At 41.8% G+C, this 18134-nt stretch overlaps 1 protein-coding gene across 1 annotated transcript in view; it reads left to right on the forward strand.

The window, feature by feature from the left end:
* Window positions 1-18134, forward strand: part of LOC131094203 (sodium channel protein type 5 subunit alpha-like) — a 214261-nt gene that overhangs the window by 76751 nt on the left and 119376 nt on the right. The window contains exons 8-10 of the mRNA XM_058041717.1: window positions 1697-1760; window positions 14531-14672; window positions 16290-16487. Of these exons, the coding sequence (XP_057897700.1) occupies window positions 1697-1760; window positions 14531-14672; window positions 16290-16487 (404 nt within the window). The remainder of the gene's footprint in view (window positions 1-1696; window positions 1761-14530; window positions 14673-16289; window positions 16488-18134) is intronic.

Genomic DNA, 18134 nt, shown 5'->3' on the forward strand with positions numbered 1-18134 from the left:
TCAATCAAACCTGGAATCATAGAATGGTTTGTGTTGGATAGGACCTTGAAGAGCATCTAGCTCAGAGAAAAGTGGTCTGGTGTGTTTGTGTCACTGACTCTGTGCATCCCAAATAAGATGCCACCTGTCCTGAGAAAAGCACAAGTCCTTGCCCAGCAGAGCTGGAGGGTGAAAGGTGATGCAGATGTGGCATCTTTCCCTGTTTTGCGGTGATTGATCACCAGCCCTCAACCATACCCAGTCCCAAGTGCTCCTGTCACACCAGGTGTCTCTGTAGAAATCCCACGTGACCAGACAAAGCGGAAAAGCACCCAGTGTGAGCAGGATGTGTGCTCTGATAACTTGTGAACGCCATCACGTGCCCCTGTCACCACAAGCTCCTGGGCAGTAATTCCCTCTTGGCATGCAGCAGAGCAGGGCTTTTCCACTGCTCGCAGCTTACCGAGAAAGCCACAGCACATCTGTTCAGTGCTTGAGCCACTGAGCATTCCCTGCATAGCCCGCCTGGATAAGCTGTCACTCTTGATTTTTAAAACATTTCACAGCAGAGGGTTGGCCTGGAATGGGGAACCTCTTGTGAGCAGCATCTGCAGAGGCCCCTCTGCTCACAGAGCCTCACCAGGCAAGGCTGCCACCATCATCCCTTGGCCAAGAGGGATCACGTCCTCTCTGCTGCAGCAAAGCACGCCAGATTAGTTACCCCTCCTCAGTGAGCTGCACACCTCCGTTTTGCGTTTCTTATGTTTCCAGAGCAATACTTTTATCTGTTCTTCCCTGCCACCAGCCAGGTTTTAGAAATGCTCCTTAGAACATCTTTTCTTTGCGCTCCTTACAGAACACTGACTGTGCCTTTCCTTTTGAGAAGAAATTGGCCTCCTGTTCTGTTACTCTGCATGTTAGACTTGGTTGGCTGGGGAGAGAAGAAGAAGCGTGTATGTAAAGTCTCTCATTAGCCTGGAGATGCTAATTTCCTTAAGCCTTATTGAGAGTCAACCTGGGAATGATCCACAGCGCTTAAATTTAGCTTGCTCTTCTGAGGCTCCCTTGAGAAGCTTCTGTCTCTCTCCATTGCCATTACAGATGACTACAGTGATAAATATTTGTCTTTGTGAATACTTCCTTGTTTGTTTGGTCTTTAACAGGGTGTATTTTTATTTCTTTTGCTTTGTACTGTGCATTTCCTATGCTGAGCAGAATCCACCAGACTGAGGGAGTGGGCTGCTTTGTTAATATTGTTACATTCTGAGTTAGAGCTGGTTACGTTTTTAACCTATGAGTCAGTAATTTCTGCCACAAACTTCAATTAATACGTGTCTCATCAATGCAGAGACTAAAAGTTACAGGCTAGCATATGGTTTGGTTTCATTACATTTGCAGAATTTAGTAACAATGTTCTTGGTTTGAAGAGAGAGACATGGCTGAGTAGAATTTCCTAAAAACATTGCCCACAGCCCTTCATCACCTTCTTCAACAGGTCTGTTTTGGAACACAAACAGCAAGCACTTGCAGAGATTTGAAAACATATATTTATTTTTTCAATTCATAGAAATTAAAAGTAGCAAAACAAAGCAAAAGCATGCCATTCATCTCTCAGTTGCTGTCCCAATTGAATATGCTGGTTGGTGGATGATATTTTTGAATGCTATCATTCCCAGAATGTGTTTATTAAAAAGCCATTTCTCTATTTCTGTTGCAGTGAACTATTTCATAAAAAACGGTACAGAAGATGTATTACTGTGTGGCAACAGCAGTGATGCTGGGTAAGTACTTGAAAAATATCTTCAATTCTGGTCTGATTTTGTTGCCTTCATTATTATTATTATTATTACTATTATTATTATTACTACATTTTCCTCTAGTTCTGTCCACTTTTCACCAGCATGAAGTAGCTCTTTCAACTTCCTTAGGTCTAGGCATAATAGTAGAGAGTATAATGACAATATTGTGCATAGTAATACAATTTTCTCAACTGCAGGGAGGAGAAGTTTCTATGTGTCACTTACTCAGGTTTAAAATCTTTAGGGGCCTTATTACAGTTCTTTTTCAATACATTTGAATTTCTCAGTAAAAAATAGTGAAAACTAAGTAAAATTTTGGCTGAGTGGAGAGTATTTTAATGGAAATGAAACAGAACACCTGGAGGGATTGAAACTGATGATGAATTCCTGGCTTTTGGCAAAGGAAGATAAACAAATCAACAAATGCCCCAAAAATAGCATGCTTTGGAAGTGGGGAGGTACTCAGGGTTGAATTGTGATCTACATTTGCACTTGATTTGATTATGGACTACATGTATTTTCTCGTTGTATAGACAGTGAAGAGATCAGGGGTATACTAACATCCTCTGCATAAAGGACTTTATTCATATCCCTGCCATCTTTAGATGCCCATGGTTCCTCCTGAATCCCATCCCCAGGGTACAAGTGCACTGTCAGAGCTCGTGATTTTATCTGACAGCTTCTCATGATCTTGATGGAAGTGGAAGACTTCAGACAGGATGGAAGGAGATGGGATCTTCTGTGGTCAGAGGAAATTATAAGCCATGCAAAGATTGCAGGCTGTTGGGAGTTGTATAAAGAGGAGGAAAATACCTTGGAGTAGTGGGACAGAGGAGCTCTTTTGATCCAAATATGTGAGAGCATTTGAACCAGGGAGGTGGGTGTCTTAGGCCAAGAGAGGAGGGGAGGAGGTGAGGTGATCTGCTTCTGGAGGAAGATGTTCTGAGCTGGTAGAACCAAATCTGGAAGAATGCAAAAAGAAATAAAAGGTTTCATTTAGGAGCAATTTAATGAGGAAAAAAAAAAAAAGGCATGTGTGAGCAGGGAGATGAAGGGAAGATGAAATCTGAACTTGCTTGTGGACAAAAAGGCAAGAAAAGCCCTCAGGTGCTGGGGAGAGATGTTTTGCTTTCTGCTGCCGCTGCCTGTATCTGTATTGACATGAGACAAAGGGAAAGCTCAAAGCTCAGTGTCAGCCTTCCCTCTGCAGGCCTGGTGTGTCTGATGTGTATTGCCAGCCTGAGTTAGACTCCAAGATGCTTGGGCAGAGCGCCATGCTTTCCCCTTTGTTTGTTCCTCGGGAGGTACAATGTCAGCATCCATTAATTAGGGCCTTTGTTGATTGTAATACATTGTGTTTATCCAGGCTCAGGCAGAACTCCAAGGCTATTGGGATGTTTCCCGGGAATCCCAGGATCTGGCAACCTCCATTGTGCTGGTAAACCTCAGCCTTTGCAAACCAATATTGGGAAACAACAAGTGCTCTGCACAGCAGCAATATTTTGTGTGTGATGGAATATTCATTGTTCTCACTGGTGACCTGAGCTGTGGTGGTGGGAAGCTGCTGCTCATGGGCAGTGCTGAAAGGGTTGATTGCTACTGCTTTGGAATTGTTCAACTGGTGGGAAGTTACACACCAATCCAATTTCCATGGAGTATTTCTATATTGGCAGCCTGTGTGGATTTAAGGGTTAGTTTGTAGCAAGGCAAATGAGCAAACCCACCCTCTTTCCTTCCTGTTAAAGTTAATAAATTTGGGTGTCAGCATAATCCATGGTTGGAGAAAACCTCTGGTGGAGGCACTGTACCCACAAGAGAATTACAGCCTGAAACAGCCAGGGGAGAACTTGCAGTTCTTGGGTATAAGAGAACAAAAATGACACCTTCAAACTGAGTGTTCTTGTACTTGTTTTGATAAATACATCAAAACTGTCAATGTTTGTGACATCAAGGGACAGCAACTCTCCCTTTATGCCTTGTTTCTTTCTTCTTCAGCCTTTTGCTGTTTTAGTTAAGTATTTAATACCACTGGGTAAGGTTTAAATGCCTAAAAATGGGTAATAAATATTCCTACTTACACTGGGTTTTTTTAGCTCAGAATTACCAAGTGTTGTCTCATCTGCTACACATCGCACAGAGTTGCTGCCAGTCATCCACTGCTGTTGTTTAAAGGCAGGAAGATAATTAGAAAGATGATCCTCAGGCCCCAGGGGATGTGCAAAGTCATGTATTCCCACCTGTTGGGACAGGCAGAGCATCATTTACAGGCTGACGTACCTAAGGGGATTTGTTTTCTCTCACCCTTCAATGATTGAAGCCAAGAACAAGAGTGGTCAACAGTAAACCAAAATCTGCATTCTTGGGACCTTCTGGGGCAGTTTTCAGCACAGGAGCAAAGGAGGGGACTTCAGAGGAAGTTAAATGCATGAGGTTGTGTTTCCCTCATTTATTAGTAATGACATTCATAACTCTTGGGTTGGGAACCCATCAGGGCATCAGGAAGGTGTGGTAAGGAAAGAGAGGTGGCAAGGCCATGTCCGAGTGTTCTCAGCATTTGTGGAGTGTGCTTTTGCTCACAGTTTGAATTCATCAGCCTCTGGGACACACTGAGGACCCAAAGGAAATTCAGGGAAGGGTGGTGTCGTGTGTTCTCTCCTGGAAGGATTTGCTGTTAGAGTGAGGGATATCTGTGTTGTGGCCAGGATATTAAATCTTGAGGTAATTGAAGAAGCCATTTCAGTGCATTTTTAAAAGCATGTTAATGACACTCTGAGGTTTGTCTGGTCGCTGTTATTATGGAAGAGTTAAAAAAGAAATCCAAATAAATCTGCTCTGGCAATTGTTAGGTGATGAGGCTCAAGTGGTCTAATGTAGGAGTGTGTAGTGATGGAGACTGCAACCTGAGCTGGAGTAGCAAGCCAAAATCAGCAGGGAAATGATCATCAGTGGATTCTATATCACAGGCAATCTAATTATCTCCAAGGTGGGGGCTTTATTACATTACTGGGAGGGACTGTTTTCTGAACAAGCACCCAAGCTGCCAATAAAGCAGGAGGTAATGGATCTAGGTAATATTGATTCCAGTTCAGAAGGGATTTGAATAGATGTATGTCACTCAGCTGCAGCAAACATGTCTCTAGTACTTGACTTGGCAGGGAAGCAGGAAAAAACCCATTTATTTGCATTTCTAGATATGCTCAAGCAACCTCAAGAATCTACTTTAAAAACTATACTGCAGAGACATGGTAGGAATGTCAGGGAGATGGCAAATTTCTTAGGTGCACAAGGGCTAATCTGTCTGTGGGTTTTTTTCCATGTGATGGCTCAGAAACCTTCTTGAAAACTGAAATCTGACTTTTCTTCCTTTAATCAAACAGAACTTTTTGCTGCTTTTCATTTTGTTTATCCAACTGCATTTTCCCCCTTGGTGTACTGCAAGAACTTGTTTTGTGCTTACAAGGAACAGAGTACAATAGAAACAAGAAGTAACTTTTGGAGGAGAGAGAAAATCAAATGATTGTGATCAAAGATATTCTCTGGCTCAAAATGACACCTGCTTGGTGTTTCACAACAAGCACATTCAGAAAACTGCACTGATAGAAAAATTATTTGTTCTGTGTGACAGATTGGTCAGACTGGGAGCAGTGCTAACAGTAAGGCTCTCTTAACAAAAACAAAAAACCAAAAAAACCCAAAAGAAAGTGGTGCATTTGCAGTTGTTGATGGTTTTAGATGCATTTGGAGGTTAAATTTAGTAGTTCATTTGGATGTTGCTGCACTGGGATATACACAAATTGTTTCTCTTTGCAATTTCAGCAACTTCTATTTTATTTGTTTAAAATAAATGGAGAAAGCTCAGATAGTCTGATTTTTAAAAAGGATTACAAATTCTATAAATTTGCGTCTCAATTTAATCCCCAGTACCTATCCAATGTTGAACACCTTGTTTCAGCCTCAAGGAAGGTGTAGTAAAGATCCAGTACAATGATCAAATAACTGAGAGATCTTAGGTGGGAGCAGAAGTTGGAAAATGGTGTTTCCTTAGTGAAGTCAAGTCCTGGCAGCAAGTAGAGCATGATTTGTGAGGGCTGCAGAGCAGCAGGTAACAGTTGGCACCACCACATACTTAATATAAAAAAAAAAAATATATATATATATAAATATACACACACACATCCTATATGTCTGCCCTCCTGGTCCCACCTCCAGATCCAAGGATGCATCCTGCTGGAGCACACCACCACCAGAGCAGGTTCCCAGTGTGGAGCACATCCCTGTCAGGCCACACCAACCCTCCCATGCAATTCCAGCTCTTATGGCGGCTGCAGCAGTGTGGAATTCTCTGTCTGTGAGAAAGGAAGATGCATTTCAGCTCTAAAGCATTTTCATCCTGCTGGAATTTCGCAGGGATGTTTGTCTGCTGTGCTTTGGCTGCTGTTTTTATTTCCCCTCCTGCCTGAAGGTTTGGCTGAGCAATAGAAGCAGCAAGGAAATTTGTCCATTAGGAGAAAGAGACAAGATGCTGTCAATGTACAAAGTAAACAAACAGACACAAAAGAGAAACTTAAATTCTTTCTTTTCACTTTTCCATTTGCAATTACAACAAGGAGCTAGCTTTTCAGAAAAATGTGCATGTTTTAAGTCAGTTGTACCCTCTTTGGATCAGACTGCTTAATTTTTTTTCCCTTACACATGATATGTCGTGTGTATTCAGCTTATGGGCAGGAATAGTCTACAAAATCATCCTGACAATGAAAGCACATTTGCATCATGTCTGTACTGATATTACCAAAAATACTAGTGAACAGGAAGGAAAAAGCAGCCAGTAAATCTACTTCAGGAACAACAAGAAAGCACCTTTGGCAACTGCATCCTAGTAATTGTTGCTATAGAAACTTTAGCTACCTTTATTCTTACTATGACCTTGATTTTTCTTAACAGGATACATTAAAATAGTGTACACTATGGGGCAAGATTCTCTGTGGTTTGGTGAATTCTGTCACTGAGCTCATTGCATATCAGGGATGAAGGAATGATCACGTGTTGTGGTGCTCCTCAAAGTGTTTGTGTCAGTCCTAACCCTTTCTAAGGCATTATCAGAAAAAAAATAAACCCAAACCAACAACAAAACAAACATTTGTTTTCTTCTGTGTTGTGGCATTTTACTAAGGTAATTAATACCCCCGTGTAAAATTGCAGCAGATGCCTGTTTTCATGGTCTCCAAGAGCACCAAAAACAGAGTTTTTGTGGCAGTTTCTCCCCATCACCCTCCTGTCAGCATGCTCACTACATGTACAGTGATGCAGCACTTTGATCTCTCTGAGCTGTAGTAACATTCCTTTGCCTTTATGCATCCTCCAGGCAGTGATTTAAAGCCCCTTGTAAAGGCTTATCACACCCCTGAAGGGTAGAGAAGAAACATGCTCCGTGCTTGTTTCTTCTGCTATCGGCTGCTTCCACCAGTGCTGCTGCAGCTCTCACCCAGAACTTGGCAGGGCAGAGCCTGGAAAAATGTCAAAGAGCCAGAACATGTCAAACAGCATCCAGCACACAGCCCCAGCTGCACCAGAAACTGGGGAGCTGCACCAGGGCAAGGTGCACACAGCTGACCCTGTTATTCTGCTGCTGGCAATTAGACCATTGCAGCTCTAAGATGCCTTAACTCATATCTGTGTTGTTATTATTATTATTATTGCTGTTGTTGTTGTTATTGTTTTCTACAAGAAAGTCCTAGATTCAGGCCATTTTGTGCTGGATGCTGGACAAATAGGGTGAGAAGAGCTCTCTTGGCTTGGAGGTTTGGCATTTCAGAGGTGCAGTCCATGGATGGGTGGGGCAGAGATGTTGCACATAGACACTCCTGGGGAGTAACAGCAACACCTGAAATTTGAATTTTCTTCATTTAATCAGACTGAACTTTTTTTGTTGCTTTTCATTTTGTTTATTTGACTGCATTTCCCCCCTTGATGTACTGCAAGAATTTGTTTTGTGCTTACAAGGAACAGAGTACAGGAGAAATAAGAAGCAACTTTTGGGGACGAGAGAAAATCTCCAGTTCAGGAGAAAGTCCTGGTTGGAAGTTATGTAGGACTACCCAACTTTGTCAGGCAGGTCATGGTCTCTCAGTGTTTGACTTGCTGCAGAATGGGTCCATTCTAGGAAATGGGATAGTGGGAGCTTTGGCATGTGCCTGATGGATTGGTGTGTGCATTACCCTCACCAAATGCAGCCTGATGTGGCTGGGCTCACAGATGGGAGAGCCTGTGAAGGCTGCTTGAGTGAAGAAGGGAACACAATTTCCAAATGTGTCCTCTTCCAAATGTCACCAAAACAAAGGTGTTTTGGCAATAACTGTGTTGGTTAAACTACTAGAGCTAAAAAGGTAATTACATCCCAGATTATCAAGCAATACTAGTGAATCTGTTTCAAACCTTCAGGCCCAGCAGCACACCTTAAATGTATTTACCTAGATCCTGATGTAAATCACATAAGCTTTTCCATTTATTCTGAGCTGGTTACAGTGACAGGAGAGTGAGGATGGTCTGCTCATGGTGAGAAAACCTCAACAAACAAAAAGCAAGTGTGACACCTCAAAAGTGCTACCATGGGCATGACTTGAGGATAAATACAGGTTCAGGAACAATAACAACAGTCCCCATTCCTAGGGATCAGTGGTGTATTTGGAAGATCATGTCTCTGGTCAAACAGCAGCAGTAGGGATTAAATCCAAATCCACTCAATTCTTAAGGAGGGGTAATATTACCTCTTAGTCAAAGCTGTAATAAGCTCATCAGCCACATGAGAGGAGCAGACTTACTAGAGGCTACAGCCTTCATTAGGCACTAATCCACTATTATGTTTATGATGATAAATTATTGCCTGCCCTACATTTTGTTTGGTGGGTTAGACAGAAGCTCTGCAGTCTGGCCACTGGATTGAGTCAGAGGAAATAGGATCTTGCTTGCCTGGCAGCAGAGTGGAGCCCGAGGAAGGCAGGAAGGCAGGAGGGGGAGTCGTGCCCCTCTGTGCTTGCATGTCGTGGGCTGAACCCAGGGCTTCTCCATCTGCCTGAGCCAGCAGCCAGTGGGACAGGCTGAAACCTTTCCTGGATTCCAGTCTGCACCATGCACAGGTCAGCTCTGAGCCTGTGAGCAAACCTGCTCATGGGCACCTCCTTCTCTTTTCTGCTCCAGTTTCAACTCTTGGTTGATGTCGATCTTTACTCTGAGCATTTCTTCTCTTCTTTCTCATCATCCTATCTTTTTTTCCCTTTTCCCTGCAGCACATGGTCCAATTTGCTTGCACTTCCATCATTTCAGACAATTGTCACCCCTTCCCTTGCTTTTAAAAATGTCATTCAAATTCTCTCTGTCCATTTGGATGCCTGGAGTGAGGGCTGCTGGGAGCTCCTGGTTGGACCTATCCAAGACAAAGCATGGCACTTCAAGTCAGATTTTGGCTTTTAGATGGTAATTAGTGGGGAATTGTAAGTCAGACACTCTAATCATGATTAGTCTTTAATATTACAAAAGAAGAAAGAGCAGGGGAAGGAGAAAAACCTGTGACTTTCAAGCACATCAAGCACCCACTGACATCAATGGCTTTAGCTGAAGTGCTGCTGGCTTTTGGCCCCTTTCTCCTACATGCCCAGTTACCCTTACAACATTCATTTTTTTGTAATATTTTCCTATTTTAGAATGGGTAGTTTCATTTTTTTGGGTAAGAGCAAATGTTAGTCTAAGGATCTCTAAGCCACAGCATGATCTTCTATTTTGACTGCTGTCTCCTCCCTCAGGAAAAGGAGAAAATATGGAAAGTGCAGGGGAAAATACTCAGGTGTGTGGTCCAGAGGAAATCTAAGCCTCTCTTTTGTGGTCTCTGGACTTTAGCAGGATGAGGCAGATTGAGGAAGATTCTGCTGTGCACATCAACCAGCCATGGAGGCCATGGGCATTGTCTGTCCTTCAAAGGCTTTCAAACCCCACCTTGGGGGTTCCATTTTCAACCACCAGGGTGATTCCCCTTCCCCAGGAATTATCTACGTGTGAAAGACATCAGCTATAAACTTTTCAGCTTGATTTCTGCATTCTTAGGCTTAAGGTGTGACTTAAACAGGAAGATGAAGAGAGTCTTACCAAAATAGGAGTTTGGTTTTTTTTTAATTTTTGCTGTGTCTGTGGTATGTGCTTCACTGTTTCTGCAGTGAGCAAGCCAGAGTGTCCCTTTGCAACCTGAACCCAAGGAAAGTGCTGCCCCCACCTCACAGATGTCACTGGTGTTGGCTCCTGGTAGCACATGGAAAACCCTCCCTGTATTTTCAGGCTCTGGATGTTACAATCCAGGGCACGGATGTTTTACAAATCTTCCTTTATTGCCCAACCCTTTTGGCCACTGTAGCCTGGATCAGCAGGTTGCTTGGCTTGCCTAGATTAAACTCTTGAGACAGAGCATTTTGTAATTATGCCCCTCAGCTACAGCTCTCTGGCATTCCCAGCCTGTGTTGTTTAAACCAAAGCTGTTTCTTATGTCCTTTAATTTCCTGTACCAATGCCAGCTTGCAGTGGTGATTACAGGCTGATGGATAGGTAGGTAGGCTGCTGCTTTTAACTTTTCTGAATCAATGACACTAATTTTATTGTGATCAATTGAACAGCATCCTGTGACACTCCTGTGGAGGATGGTATATTTATGTAGCTTGTTTTTGTTGCCCAGCCCTGTGCATCAGAGGAGAGTACAAACATCTCAAATGCTACCCTGAGGTAAAAGAAGCTGAAGAGTTTGCTAAAAAATTCAGAGGGGGTAAGCTTAATGTCATACATGGAGGAAGGTTCAGTAAAATCTTGAGGCTCCTTAAAAAAATCCTCAGAGGAAATGGTGTCAGTTGCAGAATAATATTCTCATGTGAGAGCCTTGCACTTACATTTCTGCAGTGTTTTTCTGGGAAGCAGCATTTTGTTTTCCTCTCAGTGTTTTTAACACGTTCCCATACCCTGTGGGTTATCTCTCTGTTGGCCACGAAAGAGGGTGAGGAGGAATAAGGAGTTGACAAGTAGGAAATTCTGTCTCAAGGGTCTGGTTGCCATAATAAGGGTGTAAGCTAACATTAACAGCATTTTTGGGCTGGGGTTCATGCTTTTCATGCTGCAGCACCTTGTTTGAATGCTCTTAAAGCTGAAAAAAAAATATTAGAGAAGTGTGTTTTCTAGGTTTCAGCTGGGATGGAGTTAATTCCTTCCTCATGGCCGCTACAGTGCTGTGTTTTGGGTTTAGGATCAGAACGATGTTGGTAACACGCTGGTGTTTTCAGTTGTTGCTAAGAAGTGCTTCTGCTTAGTGAAAGACTTCTCAGCTCCTCATGCTCTGCCAGTGGGGAGGCTGGGGGGGCACAAGGAGCTGGGGGGGACACAGCCAGGACAGCTGAGCCCAGCTGGGCAGAGGGACGTTCCAGACCCTACACTCAGTGCATAAACAGTGGGGGAAGCCTGGCTGGGGGGACCCTGCTTGGGAACTGACAAGGAGTGAGCAGTTGCACTGAGCATCACTTGTGTAGCTCAATGCTTTTATTATTGTAATCATTCATATTGCTGTTATTTTCTTCCTTTTCTGCCCCATGAAGCTGTCTTTATCTCAGCACATGAGATTTGTCACTGTTACTCATCCAATTTTGTCCCCCATCCCATGTGGGGCTGGGTGAGCAGCTCTCTGGGGTTTGGCTCCAGCTGGGGTTAAACCATTCACTGTGGGGTCAGACAGTGGGAAATGACCCATAAGGACAAAATAAAAAATTTAAAAAATTATCCTTTGTGTGTAATACTAATTGTATTATAAACATAAAATATTCCTCTGAGGTGCTCCTGCTCACTTTCACAGTCAGAGGGGTTACATCTCCATGTCCCACAGATTCCCAAGCAAAGTAAAATGCTTTGAGCACTTGCTTGAAAATATTCTTCCTCAACAAAAGTTTCCCTAGAAAACAGCATTGGCAGTGAACCTGAGTGACTTTTTATCCTCTAACACGTGCTCAGAAATTCCTATGAAAATTCATCCCAAGGTTCCTAATGTCCCCTTTCTCCCATGCTCTTGTTCAAAGGGGTGAAGAGATTAAGAGGGAATTCTCCCTACTAATTGAGATTCAGAGGAAAATCTCATCCTTCTCAATAATTTATATTAATGGTAAAATTTACCTTTTGCCTAAGATCTTAGGTAACTTATTCTAGGAGAAGCCTAATTTCTTAATGACTTCCCTGCCTAGGCTAAAGTCCACCATTAAAGTAACCACCAGCAAAGTTTCTCTCAGCTGCATTGGGTTGTTTTGGCCATTAGTAATAATGTTAAAATAAGAACAATGAGACCAGATCAATGGAAGCACTCAGGATTTCTCTTTAAGGAGAGATGAAGGAAAGGATTCTGCACCTCTGGACATGATCCCAAAGTTTCCAACCACACCCAGTGTGTGAGAGAAGCCATTTTCCCATGGCAGAAATAATCAGCCTCACAGAAATGTTCATGTCTTGTGTAGACAGGATGTCTTGCAGCCAGCAAAGGGACTTTCCTCCTCAGGAGCCTGGAGAATCCATTTCTCAGAGCTCCTGAGCAGCTGAGTGGCACATCACGGGCACTGAAGGCTCTTTGCTGCAGCAGATCAGAGGCAGAAATCTCACGTCTCTGCAGCAGAGTGACAGCACATGCTGCCTTTGGGAGAGAGGAGGTTTAGTGAAAATTCTGCCTCAAAAAAGGACATGGGTATACAAGAGACATTCATTGTTGCATCTGCATATTTTAGGGGGAAAAATACAAGATTTCTGCATTTTATTATCTTCTAACTCAGTGATGTTACTGTATTTTTTATTGAAATGTGGCTCTTATTAGGAAAAAAAAATAAGTAGTCAAAGTAGGAAGGATCTAGAAGGAGGCATTTCTAGACTGGCAGGGAAAAAATTAGTGTGACTCTTAGTGTGGAGTGACTCTTTTTCTTTCTTTGTGAGATATAATTGTTATTATCTGAATTCTCAACTGGTATAAGCTAACTTGGCTCTACCCAAGGTGACAGAATCACTTCTTATACCCCCACTTGTGTGTAACATTTAATTCACTAAACATCAGCTGTTCATTTTTTATTGCTTTTTCTGAAAACTACTGTAAACAAGGATCCGCACACATTTTGTAATGCTTCAGCACTCCTTTTATCATCACTCAAAGCAGACTTACTTTAAAATTTGTGATTCACTACTGATATTAAATTAAGATTCTAAAAGTGCTGTTGAATGTCTAATGGTGGTGGCAGACAGCATAGATTTGTATAAAAACATATTCTCATTTTGACATGCAATAGAGGTTGTTATCCTGTGCTGTAAAATTTATTTTATATCTGTATAAAAATTGTAGTTTTTAAAGAAAAAGAAAACTGCTTTTCACACTGACACACACTCTGCTTTCTCGGAGATCAATTTTTTTTCCTGGAATCCTAAAAATTAGTTTGCTTTATTTGTGTTTCTGCTTTGCATTTCAATTTCTGTCAATATTCTGCTTTGGTTGAAAAGTAGCAGTGATTGAGCAACTCTAAGATATTTTTCGGGGAGAAAATGAAGGTTAAAGCTACACAATCTACATGACTGGTGACATGTCCAAAATCCCTCATGTTCCAACCATCCCCTGTTGTGGCAGCTGGAATTTGCAGGGAATTGTACCAGGTTTATTCCTACCTGAAGGATTAGGAGAACAGGGAGAGCTGGTCTAGCTGCACATTCTGCTGAGATCTGCTTCTCCAAATATTAGATGGTTCTCACCTAAAAAATTCCCAAATACCAAAAGGCTCCAGGGCACTTGATCTCATATTCTCTTCCTAGGATACATGCAGAAGAAAGCCTTTGCATATTTCTATATCTTCAGTTTCTAATGGGTTATACCTTATTTTTTGGAGAGTGGCTTCTGATGTGCAAGAGTTTTGGGGCCTTTTGACTAATCTGTTCTGAGAGAGAGGCTGGAACAACCCAGGATCTCTTGCACCTTGTGCTTCACTTGATGATGCAGTTCAGTGCTTACACGGTACCACTGAGAGCACTTTTTATCTCTTCTGGCATAGGGGGCTAGAAAATTACTTGTAAGGAGCCTCAAAGGTTAATGAGAGCCAGCGAAATTCATGCTATCTGCATGCCATTTAATACAGTAATCCGCAAGACACACAAGGAAAGCAGTTCCTGGCAGAAATAGAAAAGATGTCATGACCCCAGACTGTGGCAGTGAGTGGAACAAAGGGCTGGGTTTCTTAGATTAAACATTTAATCCTTTTGGGGTGACTGAGGTCAGGCAGAGGAAGCAATCGGGAAGGTGCTCCCATAGCACAGCCAGTGTCAGACTGTGTTACCAAAAGAGCAGGCTCACCATCACAGTGTTACCTGCTGCTGTAACAGGAGACACCAGGCTTTTGATTCTTAATTAGGAATAAGTGCCAGCAGAAATCATATACAAGCACCTAATTCCAGTCTATTCAAAATTTGTGAAATGCTAGGTGATTATTTGCCATTGCAGCTCATGCTGTGGTTTTTATTTTGCTGTTTATCCTTTGAAAGAAAAAATAAGGTTGCCAAGACCTTGGATATTGTGAAGTAGCATCACCTGTTTAGTGAAGGAACTTACCATGGATGACCTGTGCTCTTAACCAAGGGCACTGGATGTGTTTCCCTGGAAATCAGTTTCTCCATGTTAGAGCCATCTAAGATGCATCTCACAGATTGTATTTGATGTTTTGCAGCACGTGCCCTGAGGGATATATATGTCTGAAGGCTGGGGAAAATCCTGACCATGGTTACACAAGCTTTGATACTTTTGGCTGGGCCTTTCTCTCCTTGTTCCGTCTTATGACTCAAGATTACTGGGAACGTCTTTACCAACAGGTATGAGATTATTTTATCACTGTTAAAAATAAAAATAAAGACATCATCTAGTTACAGCGGCATATACAACAGTTAAAGACAAAAAAGAATTGCTGGTTATTAGGTAAACTGTGCTTTGTGTATATTCTAGAGAAGGATTATCAGATGTTCTGGAGAAGGACGATCAGTTCTAATAATTAATAATTTTCTTAAGAAGAATAATGTCCAAAGACATTGGACTGGGTGTTTGGGGAAATTGAGAAAAAGTGGTACTGAGTGAAAGACCCTAATTCACCTGAGTCTAAATGAAGTTCACCACTTAAGGAAGATCACCACATCACCACTTGGTGATTTTTCGGCCGATGGTGTAACACAAGTTAATATTTTGAGTCCGGCTCAAGAAAAGGCCAGAGAAGCACCTGTGTTCTTGTGATATCTGGTTTTGCAAGGTGTGGTGATGAACACAAATTCAGAAAATGGCAAAATTACATGATGCATTTCAGTTCTCTCTGCTGCAAGCTCTTCATCATGGACACTCAACTCACAGTCACAGGCAAGGTGGTCTCTGAGTGAATGCTCATTGCAGCATGCATTTCCTGAAATGTGTACAAACCCCAAAGAACTACACATGCCACTGTGCTCCTGAATTACATTCTCTGTCCATGAAGCCACTGACAATTTGCTGCTGCATCTCAAACCTGCCAAAACTGGAAGGTGATCATATGGAAATAGGGGATAACTTTGACAGAACCACTCTGAAGGTACTGAGGTAAATATTGCTGAAGATTTGGGGGATTTCAGCTTCACATACAGCCAGTTATGCAATTTCACTTCAGGAAAACATAAAACAACAAAACTGAAGATTCTTTAAACAGCTCCATTCCCTTGCTTGGCAAGGAGCTACGTGTACAACTCTGGAAGACAGAAACTGTCACGGCAAATAAGGATGAACATCACTCCATTTCATTATTTGACCTTATACTATCACACAGTGTTTTCTGTCAGTAGTGTCATCTCTCTGAGCATGGGACATATCTGTTACACATAAGCTGTCCCCCTAAATTCCAGTTATGCCAATAAATCTGGTGAAGAACCAGGGGATACATTCAACAGAGCCCAAGGTTTGGTTCTTGTCCTGACACAGATGTCTCAGTGATTTTTGGTTGAGCTGCACCCTAAACATGTATTTTTCTCCCTGAAAAAGGACCTGGATTGTAGACATCTGAAGGGATCCAACATGAATCCCATTTGGATGGTTTCTACACACAAGATAAAACCAGATTGAACTGTGGGGGAATTTTTCACTGCAACTGGCTCTAATATCTATTCTGAAAAAAAAAAACCAGCAGAGATATTTGATACAGGAGGAAAGCATTGAAAGCATTTTTCCTTTAGAAATTAATTCACTGCAAAGCACACAATTTTTGATTAAGGTATAAAAATTTATTGGTGAGGAGATTATTTCCTTGTATGTGGTTGTCATTTCTCATCAAAAGCTTTCTGTTTGAACTATTAACAAAGGATGAACTCAATTATATTATAAATCTAATTTTAAAAGAAACCCCTTCTTTTCTTTATTTGTTTTCTCTTTTTTCAAAACACGGTAAAGCAGTGTTAATTTTACTTTTGCACGTACAGACTCTCAGATCTGCTGGGAAGATCTACATGCTTTTTTTCATGCTGGTCATCTTCCTGGGCTCATTTTACCTGATCAACCTGATTCTGGCTGTTGTGGCCATGGCATATGAGGAGCAGAACCAAGCCACTATTGCTGAAACAGAGGAGAAAGAAAGAAAGTTTCGGGAAGCCATGGAGATGTTGAAGAAAGAGCAGGAGGTCAGTGAACGATGTGACATGATTAGCCTTGGGTGACTTGAACAAATGTTACCTTGGGATTCACATCCTCTTTATTTCACATTTGTGTGATAACCAAAGTAAGAGTTTGCTTGAAAGCAGTTTAGTGTTTGTTGTACTGGATGAAGTTATTGCATTTATTTTTTTTTGTGAAAGAAAAATTATAGTTCTCCCTGTTAGGAGTGGGGCCATTTGGGGTTTACATATCCAGAACTGTGCTGGTTTAACCATGCCACGTATGCCAGCAGAGAAAATTAATCTAGTTTGGCATGTGAGATGTTTTAATGATGGCAAAACTACATCTGCATTTGAGCACAACCCAGCTGTGTTGGTAGCTCAGCCAGAGCCCCAGCTGAACCTCCTTCCACCACCCCTTTAGCACACATTGTTTTCCTCACTGTCTTGCTCAACCTGCTGTAAATATCCAATTGTTTGATAACGAAGGTAAAGGTGTAGATTAATCTCTTTGAAGGACCCACAGCTTCATTCCTGGAAAAGTAAACAGGCAGACCTTGAGGTTAAGATCTGCAAATTATGCAAAGGGTATGGATTTAATGCAATGTCATAAATTTAAACAAACCAGGGAGGCCAAATGGTGGATGTAGCCTTATAGCCTTAATAACAGTATTTAATTTGCATGTGGTTTGTGTGGGGTAGACAGCTTTTATTAAACAGCAGAAGAGAACATTTTAGGTGCTGTGAACAAGAAGACAATAAGAAAATTAGTCTGAAATAACACGTAGCACTGTAGTTCAGAGAAATAAATCCTTGAAACACAATATAAACTAATATACATAATTTTCTTTTGGGTACATATGGCTTCAGGGCCTAATCCAAAGCCCATTTAAATCCTTGGAAAGAAAATAGAAAACGCAATTCACTCTTGACAAAGCGCTAGTAGTGGCTTATGAATCATTTAAGTCCTTTTAAAGATCCTCTTTGATAGTTTAAGTAATAGGTAAATGCAATTTAGTCCATATACAGCCACTTTGAACAGAGTAACTCTGCCATAACCTAAGGGAACAAGCTGAGCTCCAGCTCGTACCTATTTTGTACAAATTTTCATGTGTATTAACTCCAGCTGAGCTCTTCCTAATAACAGTCAACTTTAGTAGCCCCAGCTATAATTAAAGATATTTAAGAATTTCATTTTGAAGGCTTTGATTTCAATTAAGCCTGTGTGTACACAAAGAAAAGGAACATTAAGCCCGGAAAGCATGATGTGTCAAAAAACAAAGTTGCCCCTGAAAATCTGAATTTTTCCCATTTGTTTATATGCTTTATAATAGAGTCTTTCCTTCAGCCAACAATTTCTCATCTTCCCTGTGCCCTGTTCAGTGCAAAGGGAGGACAGTACATGACTCGAGAGCAGCTCTTTGCTTTCTCATCATTTGTTGTGTTGCCTTAGGGCAGCTCGAGCAGACTTCCCAGCTCAGGCAGTCAAAGCCTGCTTGGAAGAGGAAGTGACTAATATCCTCCAAGGTTTTTCAGGGCCTCTTGCCACTGCTCAGACTCCATGTGCTTCAAAAATGCTCCTTTGTATTTGCAATATTCCTGGAGTACTATCCTAGTTTTATGGGAAGGATGTTCAGGAGTGGAGTGATTTTGGTCTGTGATGTTCACTAACGG

This window comes from Melospiza georgiana, chromosome 1, assembly GCF_028018845.1.
Source record: "Melospiza georgiana isolate bMelGeo1 chromosome 1, bMelGeo1.pri, whole genome shotgun sequence".
NCBI classification, from domain to species: domain Eukaryota; kingdom Metazoa; phylum Chordata; class Aves; order Passeriformes; family Passerellidae; genus Melospiza; species Melospiza georgiana.